This window comes from Fistularia commersonii, chromosome 1 (genome assembly GCF_037954325.1).
Source record: "Fistularia commersonii isolate RoL2024-O1a breed Wild chromosome 1, RoL_Fcom_v1.0, whole genome shotgun sequence".
Classification (NCBI taxonomy): domain Eukaryota; kingdom Metazoa; phylum Chordata; class Actinopteri; order Syngnathiformes; family Fistulariidae; genus Fistularia; species Fistularia commersonii.
Window position 1 is genome coordinate 20,755,445 of NC_141284.1, and position 10,272 is coordinate 20,765,716.

Genomic DNA, 10,272 nt, shown 5'->3' on the forward strand with positions numbered 1-10,272 from the left:
GAGATGTAATAGAAGATACACACATTGTTGTAAAATGTAATGCCAGCCTGATCTCTTTTCTATCTTTTTTTTAGATACAAAAGCTCAAACCTTCAGGACATCTGCAACGTGGGATCAACTGATTAGTTGTCATCTTTTGAATTAATTAGCAAATACATTGACAAGTCGTTACCCTTTGTCACGTTTTCAAAAAGCCTTTCTTAAATGTCAGGTCTCCTGATCTGGGCGATGTGTGAATGGAACAGTTGTTTATTAATATTATTAATATTATATTATTATTTCTATTATTATTACTGTTGTTGTTGTTTTTATATTTGGAAATACCTTGCATGCAACAGGAGAAAACAACATGAAGTCTGGCAGCGGCTCAAATCACGTCTGAGTCAACTACGCCAGTCTCTTCCGAGACACAAGCGCACACACTTGTCACGTGTTCAGTTTTTACCCAATGAACGCTCAGTTTAATAAAGAGACACTATGCCCGATTTCTTGACTGTCAGACAATCGTCCCCTCACCTTTTCTGAAGTTGTATGCCCTTCAAGGAAAACATAAAAGATTGAAAATTGTGTTGCTTAAACGCTGAAGTTATCAAAAACCGAATTGGATATTTGAGCTTTTCGTCTATAGGAGTAAAACTGTGTCTTTCCTGCAAGTCAAAATGTAGGGGTGCTTTAAGAGAAAAGGGAGTCCGCTGATTGGCTATCGTGATCCTGGCGCGCTATTGTAAAGTTTAGGCACGGAAAGATGAAGACAACAAATGTATTCTGAAATGTTTACTCTTCTTTTACACTTCCTTGACATATCCAGATCGTTCCGCTACGCCAGGGATACCGATATTGTCCTTGTGAGGATGTGTGTGGTGGCATAGTAAACGAAATGCGGTTTGCTCAGTGAATTGCTCGAGGTAGCATCGGTCCAGTAGCGCTAGCTGTAGCCTTGCGTTGTCATTCACGGCCAACTGTAACGTCGCTACAGCAGGCTAGCAAGAATGAGCCTTTCACGGGAGATAAAGCGTAAGTATTCCCCAGCTTTCATGTCATTTACAAGTTTTAAATCTGCAGGTGTTTTAACCTTAAATTTGTTTAAAAAAAAAAACATCTAGAGCTGCAGAAAGCCAAAAACAAAGCCCAGCTAAGCAACAACTTGAGAGAGGAAGCCAACATCTGCAATCAGCTGGGAGAACTGCTGTCCAGGAATGGTGAGCAGACACTTAACTGTTTATGACACATGGCAGGGTAATAGTTGGGTAGACTATACATATTTTTGGAAGCTGTCGATGTGTACAGTACTTGGGTGGGTTTGGAGAAATCTGTCATAATCCAAACTGCTTGAAAACCGCACCCCAAACATTTGAAGTCACATATTGCTGTTGTGATTGGCTTCAGCAGAAAACTACAGTGGCACATGCACACCAGTCCATATGTAAATTCTGATATAATAAGGCATCAATGCCTGATCATTTAAACACATTGCACTGCCTTGTTCTAGCATCCTGTAATCATATAGCCTGTGCGGTCCCTCCCTGAACATCCATACTTTGATAATCCTGTATGTGCATCAACTCAGTATTTCTTGTCTGATAGTTTATTTGTGCACTTTATTAAGACTGGCTATTTTATCTGGTTGTCTATTTCTTGTTTAAATTACTTGTGGGATTTCCCACAGCCATCTAAAGTATAGAGAGCAGCCTTGTTATTGTTAGTAAGATTTGAAATAACCAGAATGCAATGCCACAGTCGATAATATTTCACATTGCTCAGATTATGCTTGCTTCATTATACCAGTACTGCTGACACTGGATTTGTGAATCTTTTCACCCGTTTGAAAGATTTACATTGACTTCCACATTCCCTTTCATGGCCACTTTTCTAGCTGGTTTATCCCGTTCTCCACTGTGTCCCAGGTGACTATGAGGCTGCCATAAGGGAGCACCAGGAGGAGCTGGCGCTCTCCGAAGTGTCAAATGATGTGATCGGGCGAGCTGTGGCCAATCGAAAGATTGGAGAGTGCTTTGCAGAGATGGGAAATATTGAAGCGGCATTGAAAGTGAGTTCTGCTTAATTTCAAAATGGACACACCGCTTATGTGATAATTACTGTTTCAGATAAAAGAGTGTGATATTTATTTTGTTTCATTTCCCAGCATCAGCACTGTCACCTGGACCTGGCTCGCTCAGTCAGGAATCATGCTGAAGAGCAGAGGGCACTGGCCACGATTGGACGAACATATCTCTTCCGTTTTGAATCGGACCAATCGAAAAAAAGTTTGCAGAATGCAGAGGATGCTTTCAGGAAGAGCCTGGCCATCGTGAATGATCGGCTAGAGGGTGTGTCTGTCTTTATCTGTGCATAAAATGCATCTAAAGCGTAAAAAGATTTCCAATTTTTTTTTAAATCCTCAACTTGACAACCATCTCCGTGTGTTATCAAGGAACTGTGCCAAACAGAGAGATTAGTGAGATGAAGGCACGCCTCTTCCTCAATCTGGGTCTAGTCTGTGACCACCTGGGGGATCCCGAGCGCTGCAGCGAGTTCATACGACGCAGCATCTTCATTGCAGAGTACAACCGTCTTCTTGCTACTCACACAGGAAAATATTCACTGACTCCATTTTGGATTCTGTGTTGCTTGTCACTGAACTTTTATCCCCTCTCTTACAACTTTCTCTCGCTCTCTATCTCTCTCTCTTCCTTTTTTTTTTTTTCTAAACAGGAAGAGTCAACTACTGGAGGACCTCTACCGCGCAAACTTCAACCTCGGCAACATCTTCTTCCGGAACGGTCAGCAGTCCAACGCTGTGCGCTGCCTTGAGCAGGCCAAAGACTGTGCCAGGAAAGTCAAAGACAAATTCACAGAGAGCGAGTGTTTTCACTGTATCGGCAAGGTGTGACACCGTTTTTGAGAATACTCTCATCGCAGTGTTGAGCTGCTCGAGCTTAATATGACAGCACACTGGATAACGCATTGTACCGCTTTGACGTTTCCTCACAGGTGCAGCTTTCTCTGGGGGACTTTGTTGCAGCTCGCCGATCTCTGAAGAAAGCTCTCCAGCTGGGTTCCCAGCAGCCACTGGACAGGCAAGCAGTGAGGAAAGCATTTCGATATGGTGAGGTCACCCTGTTGATAGCTTGTCTTTCTTTAACATTTCATTAACAATGACAGCTGAGTTGCTTGCTCCCGTCTCCAAGCTGACCAGGGCTGTAGGTTGGAGGAGGAGTTGGGAGGGGATCAGGGCGAGAGACTCGGCTCCCCTCAGGCTGTGGAGTTGGCCGAACAGCTCGGGGATCTCTACTGTAAGGTCGGCTGCTACAGCAAAGCCCTGGGCGCTTACCAAGCTCAGGTGACGAATTAGAATATCATTGTTTTTTGATCCTTTTGATCTTCTCTGGAGTTCATCTCTAGTTTGTATGAAGGAGTTTGACCGCACCTCCTTGACAGTCACTTGGTTATTGTGTGGTAGCTCACAGGTGCTGAGGCGTTAGGAAAGCCCTCCAGAGAGCTGGCTGTCATCCACGTGTCCCTGGCAGCCACGCACACTGACCTGAGACAGCACAGCAAGGCAGTGGAGCACTACAGGCAGGAGCTCGCTCTGCGGCAGGGCAACTCCAAGGAGGTAACGAGGACCCGAAAGGCAACTGAAGCCTCCTCTTCTCATTGACGCTTCTACTTCCCATGTACTATACAGTAGATGAAATGTGTGTCTGTGTGTGTGTATTTGCTTGCCTCAGGAATGCAGCACTTGGCTTAACATAGCAGCAGCTCAGGAGGAGAGTGGTTGTGCTTCCAAGGATTTGGATGACAGCTACAGTATGGCCTTGTCCTGTGCTCAAAGAACCGGGGAGGCCAGGCTACAGGTGAGGAGAAGCACCGGCTGTTCATTCAGTTAACATAGCAAACTAGCTTAGAAAGCGGCCCTGACCTTCTAGATGAAGCACCGATCTGCAGCACACTGAGTTCAAGACCCAAGGCCTCCTACAGCAGCTTGATGTTTCCCTGGTGTACAGAAACGCGTGCTGAGGCTGCGCTTGGCCGCCCAGAGGCGCAGTGGCTCATCATATGCCGACGACACCGAGGCGGAGCTGCAGGAACTCTGCGATTCGCAGGGGTGGAGCCTCGGTGGCAGTGACGGCGAGGAGGATGAGGAGGAGGAGGAGATGGACAACAGCGAAGAGCTGCATGACAGTGACATTGTTCTCTCAGACTCCGGTGAGCTGCTCCGCCTGTCCTGCTCAGCTGGTTTCAGACTTTAAGGCATCAAATAATCTTCCTCATGTGCTTTCTAGATGAAGATTTGGAGGGTTACGACAAGGTCGTGTCAGGAAGGAGACGAGCAGGCAGGGTAGGGGTGTCGATCATCCAACGTCTTTAGTTTCTGGCCTTCAGGAAGAGTTTGTTAACTATTCTCTCCATTTTGTTGTAGTGGAACAAGCGGAATGAGAAGGGTGAGACAGCCCTGCACCGAGCCTGCATAGACGGGAACCTGAAACAGGTCCAGTACCTGGTGGAGCAGGTGGGCGGAACGCAATCTCTGAGGTTGCATTACGTAAAAACAGAATGACAAGGCACAAATATAAACAAAATGTTTGCTGATTTAAAAGTTAACGTGCCTCTGCCGGTTTGCGTCAGGGTCACCCGGTGAACCCCAGAGACTACTGCGGTTGGACGCCCCTTCATGAGGCCTGCAATCACGGTCACCATGGTAACTCATTTTACCCTTTACACATTTTGATCACTATTAAAAGTATTTTTTAATGAAAATAAAAACCACGTCCCTTCTAGCGAGCCTAGTTCAGTTCTTTCCTCCCTTTCTCTCTGTCATACAGACATAGTAGCCGTGCTGCTGGAGCGCGGTGCCAATATCAACGACGCCGGCGGCCCCTTGTGCGAGGGAGTGACTCCTCTCCACGACGCCCTCGCCTGCGGCAACTTTAGTGTAGCCAGACTCTTGGTGGAACGAGGGGCCTCTGTCAGCCTACGCAACTCGAAGGTGTGAGTCTGACATTTATATACCACTAACAGGAACGTCCAGGCAAAACAAAGGGACTTCACAGATTTCCAGAGAGAGATCCGTCATGTATACGTATAATATAGAGCTATTAACGCGTGTTTCCTGTCAGGGAGACACGGCGATGGACACCCTGCGTCAGTGGCAGCGGACGTATAACCGAGAGCTGGACCAGGAGGCCAAGCAGGAGTGCCTTGCTACAGAGAAATTGCTGAAGAGGGCGCTTGCAGATGGAGGTGAGCTTCTTAAGCCATCCTACCACGGAGCTGTGCAGCAATAGGTTTACATATTCTGCGAGTTGGGTATCTGTAGGGTATAAGCCTGAGCTCAGCATGTTTAACCACGTCTCTCTTCATTGGACTCTCCACAGCCCTGGTCCCTCTTGTCCAGGCCAAGCCTTTTGATGCCCTTCAGGACAGCCAGCTGTTTGACGCGGAGAACTCCGAGAGGTTGCCATCTCCCGGCCGAGAGCAGCTGCCGCAGAGTTCCAGGCTGCCACCGAAAGCTACAGCTGCCAATCGGAAGCAGCGGCGGCGCAATGGCTCCTCACAGCGCTGCAGGGCCAGAGGAACAGAGACCGCTCTTCTCTACGGGGTGAGGCGACCCTCTCTTTGTCTCTGTGGCCAGGAATCATATCGATGTCAGGATTTTTCAAGCAAACTTCTCTGATGTTGTTCGCCATTTGTGTCCCAGAACAACAGCAGCTGCTCTGAGGACAGCAATTCGGACTGCCCGGTCAGCCCGCTCCGTCCCGTTCAGCCCAGACGCACTATCCCCAGCGCTCCCAGCCAGAGGGATGTTACCTCGCACACAGAAGCCATCCCGCTCCCAATCTCGGGCCGGGAAAGTACCAGAGAGACGTCGGCACCTTCTGTGTTTGCACGAGAGGAGTACCACAGCGCCATCCGAGGCTTAGGCAGTGCCAAAACGCTGTTCCAGGGTTACCAGCAGACGCAGCTCTCCAGCACAGCCGCCCTGCCGTCCAGCAGCAAAGAAGCGTTAGTTCCCGAGGAGGAGTACCTGGCAGATGACTGGTTGGAGGACGATCTGGGAGACATGCAACCGAAGAAGAAGAGGAGGCTACGGCTAGAGCCCAGAGGGGATGACACAGCTCTGGGTTCAGGGGCCAGAGCTCCAACCCGGAACATCCACTCAGAGACAGCTGACAGGAGTGAGTTTCTCTTAGAGCAGCAAATGGATCAGGATTTCTGATGCTCCTCGGTCCGGATTCTCCTCCAGCCCACCTCACCCCACCTGTGCCCTTCTTACATCTCAGGGTCTGCAGTTCCCGCGTCCAGCAGCAGGGGGCTCTCTCTGAGAAAGAACGGCTCGCTGAGGCCCCAACAGGTCAAAATGACCCAGATCCCGGGGATGGTTCGGCTGGGGCGACGGGAGGTCAGCAGGTCACACAGCCCCTGCACCACGGACGAGGAGGACACGAGATTGCAGACGTCCACGCAGGTCTGTGAATGCTGAAAGAGTCCAAGATGGGAAAGACCAGGATTTATTCTCGAGAGAGATTCAAACACACAGACACAGAAACCCAAGGAGAGCAGATTTAGTTCAGTAATTTGACCAATATCCTAGAGTTTGTGTATATTTAGTTAAAAGTGATGGTTTAAAGAAGCGCATCGCTGTGGGTCGTACTTAATGGCCTATCTAAAAGGCCTTGTTTGGGATCTTTTCATTACGGATTTAACAGCATCAGAGAACAACGTTGTTCAATTATTGGGTGGTGAGTTCTTTCGGTAAATAGGAATTAATGGTGCTGATGTAATGTTCCCAGTTTTGTTGCAAAATTCCCACCCAAAAAAAATGTAACCACGCGATTGTGCAAATCATTTCCATTTGTTGATTTCAGCCTCCGGCTCAAACAGCAACTGCTCCCAGTCCAATGTCAGTGCCTCCACCCATAAGGATGAGGGTCCGGGTTCAGGAGGACGTTTTCCTCATTCCAGTCCCGCAGAGGTTTCATCTTTTTTGGTTTTTAGCCCTGAGCGATATTCTTCCCTTGTGCTCCAACACTCTGCGACAGCTCCTACGATCGTTCGCAGAGCTCTAAACTGTTCATGTCCTGCCTTCCAGCGAGGCCGACACGTGCACGGTGTCCTGGCTGTGTGAGCAGGCTGCCCAGCGGTACTACCAGAAGTGCGGCCTCCTGCCTCGCCTCTCCCTGCAGAAGGAGGGAGCTCTGCTGTCCCCACAGGATCTGCTGCTGGCTGTCCTGCACACCAACGAAGAGGTCGGGACCATTAGATAGCAGGCGTAGAGTTATTATCGGCTGGAAAACATTGATCGATGGAGTAGACTGTGACTAAGTGAACGATTTTTTTTTTTTTTTTTTTCTTTGTGTTCGACACACACTTTTCCAATGGAGCTTTTTAAATATATCTTTTATTATTGTTATTATTCAAGCCATACAAGCCATTATTCTCCTTGTCAAAGCAAACTATTTTGTTTCTCCCCCAGGTTTTAGCCGAAGTTGCATCCTGGGATCTCCCTCCTCTCCACGAGCGCTACAAGAAAGCCTGCCACAGCCTGGCAGTGGGTGAGCAGCACCAGCGATCACAGCAATGCAAGAATACATGTTGCGATTATCGGTTTAAAAATGCGTGTCCGTGTCCGTCCTGCAGAGGAGAACACCCGCGTCACCCGTCTCTGCGAGGTGCAGGATGGGAGCTCCTCTGTGTTGGTCTGCGGCCTCAGCCTGGCCCCTCCTTCCCTCAGTGCCCTCCTCCGAGCTCTGAAACTACAGACGAGCATCACCAAGCTGCGTATTTCTGGCAACTGTCTCCACGACGACCTTCTCCCAGAACTGGTCGCCACAACAGTCACCATGCCACGGCTCCGACTGCTGGACCTCTCCGCGAATAATGTCACCGGGGAGGGTCTGGAAAAGGCTGTGGAGGTTCTAAAGGGACACAGTCAGCCCGCATTTCCGGTGAAGTGTTTCTGATGTGCCTTCAGATTTCCCACTTGAACATTTTATTCCATTATAATCAGAGTTCAGGGCCAATGTTCTGTGTTTGAACCTCATAGCTTCAACATCTCTCCGTGCATGCTGACATGTTCGTCCATGTCCTCGCAGAATCTCAAAGAACTTGACCTCAGTTTGAACTCGCTGGGTGACCGTGTATCCCAGACGCTGTCCTGCCTAGTGTCCTGCTGTCCTCAGCTGGCCAGCCTGTCCCTGCGAGCCTGCGGCCTTACGTCCCGCTTCCTGCAGCAGCACCGACTGCAGCTGGCCAGCACTCTGACAGGTACCGATACCAAGTGCATTTCACCAAACGTTACAATCATAGGTGGGAGACAAGAGGACCAGGGGAAAGGTCCTCATCATCTTCCAAAGAAAGAATTTCGAAACACGCTGCACAAATAATAGAAATAAATCAATACGCCCCATCTGAAGCTAGTTTACAATAGGAAACCTTGAGTATGCTTAAACAATCCGTTCCCCCCCCTCAAAAAACAAACTCCACCAGAATGGCGAACACCTTTGACCCCGTGGATGCTCCGAGAAGGAATAAGAGCAGTATTGATGAGTATGCTGACTTCAGTTTCCTGCGAGCTGGTGCTTCAGTCGATCACCAGAATCTTCTCTGACAATGCTTCTGCTCAGGAAAGCTCCGCTCTTCTCTACCGACTGTGGATCCTTCACTGATCTACAGTTGGGCTTCCGACAGGGGCTCCCAAATGAGCAGAGTGGTAAATGAATCCCCTTTTTTCCCCCCACAGGCAGTAGCCACTTGAACTCTATCTGTCTTTCACACAACCACCTGGGCTCCACCGGCGTCGAGCTGCTTCTAAAGACTCTGCCCCTGAACACTCTCACAAACCTGGACCTGTCCGCGGTGCGTGGCGGGCCGAACGAGTCTCTGGTGCTGGAGCACCTTGCCAACGTTCTGTCACAGGTGCGCACACACACACACACACACACACACACACCTCACTGTAAAAAACTTAAAACACTCAGGTATAGTTTCTCATGTTAACTTTGTACAACATTCACTTTCCGTACCGGTAGGCCGAGTGTTCGCTGACCCACCTGAGCCTGGCCGCTAATGGGTTGACGGACAGCAGCGTTACAGCCTTGGCGAGGTCAGTTTGCATCTTTATTTTTTTTGTTTTGACCCGTGCGCGAGCTCGTGCACAAACTCTTCCTGGAAAGCTGATAAATGTAGATAGTAGCAACAGTAAGAGTACAACTCACGGATTCCGTATGGGTAATTTTCGCATTAGATTTGATTTTTATCCTCCAGGTGTACCTGTAAATGCTTTGGGTTTTTCCCCTCTCCATCCCAGGTGTCTCCCCTTTTGTCCGTCTCTGGCAAACTTGAATCTTTCCGGAAACCCAGCGGTGACGTGGGCGGGGCTGAGCATCCTCCTGGCCTCCCTCCGGCAGGAAGGTCGATCACTCGCACGCCTAAATCTTCAAGGTAAATGCTGATTTCAATCAATATTGATTAGAAAGTCCCTTGTATGTATAATATTTGATCTTCTGTCGCCTTTCCCCAGGCTGTCAGATCTCGGGGCCATGGGACGGAACAGAACTGGAGTGTTTGTCAGAGCTGGTCCAGGATCTCCGACTGTGCTCGCAGGGGCTCAACAAGCTGGACCGGCAGTCCTTGAAGCAAAGCTGGGACGGTAGTCAGCCGCACGGACACATCCTTGACCGGAAGGCGAAGTGTATGCTCTCCACCGAAGCTGCTTCGTGAAGGTCTGCGGGTCCCTGCATGAACTTGAATACCTGGAAAAGCGACTATCTGGATATTTAGTGTAAATGGATCATATCGTAAAAGTATATCGTATTTGTGTGTACTTGTGTGTCTTCAGCTAGAGCGATTGTCGGATTTCATTAAACTGACAGTCAAGGCTTTTTGTCCTACCGAGCAATTTTTCAGGAAATGTCTGAATTCTTTTTGGTCAGCCGGCTTCACATGATCCATTTGCAAATATTCACCATCTGACTATTAAAAATGTGTCTGATATAGATTTAGTAAGCAGTTGTGTACCGAGCTGACTGCTGATATTTAGAATAACACAAACCCAACACCTTTAGCTTCTGTAAGAAACAAGCAGAAATTTAGTCTCTCTGAACAGAATGTGCACTATATAGTTCTGGCAGACACGTTGCCATGAAAGCGTTCCAGAACATACGTTGCTCTTTTAAAATCTAAAAAGAGGAACACATGAGAAATGTAGTTTTTCAGATGTTTGTCTGCACAGCGGAGGATCTTCGGGACGGACGTCTGCAGAGACCAGAGGCT

General features: G+C 48.6%; 1 protein-coding gene across 1 annotated transcript; it reads left to right on the forward strand.

The window, feature by feature from the left end:
* Nucleotides 1-754: 754 nt before the first annotated feature.
* Nucleotides 755-9,890, forward strand: tonsl (tonsoku-like, DNA repair protein). Its single transcript, XM_086154036.1, has 28 exons — nucleotides 755-1,014; nucleotides 1,104-1,199; nucleotides 1,905-2,047; nucleotides 2,144-2,327; nucleotides 2,432-2,561; nucleotides 2,713-2,884; nucleotides 2,992-3,106; nucleotides 3,189-3,340; nucleotides 3,461-3,613; nucleotides 3,729-3,854; nucleotides 4,005-4,206; nucleotides 4,284-4,339; nucleotides 4,421-4,510; nucleotides 4,627-4,699; nucleotides 4,824-4,987; nucleotides 5,118-5,241; nucleotides 5,376-5,599; nucleotides 5,699-6,176; nucleotides 6,282-6,466; nucleotides 6,867-6,973; nucleotides 7,091-7,247; nucleotides 7,475-7,553; nucleotides 7,639-7,946; nucleotides 8,094-8,265; nucleotides 8,741-8,916; nucleotides 9,030-9,103; nucleotides 9,308-9,441; nucleotides 9,521-9,890. Exons 1-28 carry the CDS (start codon nucleotides 990-992, stop codon nucleotides 9,718-9,720), a joined length of 4,299 nt encoding a protein of 1,432 aa, XP_086010162.1. The 5' UTR covers nucleotides 755-989; the 3' UTR covers nucleotides 9,721-9,890.
* Nucleotides 9,891-10,272: the final 382 nt, after the last annotated feature.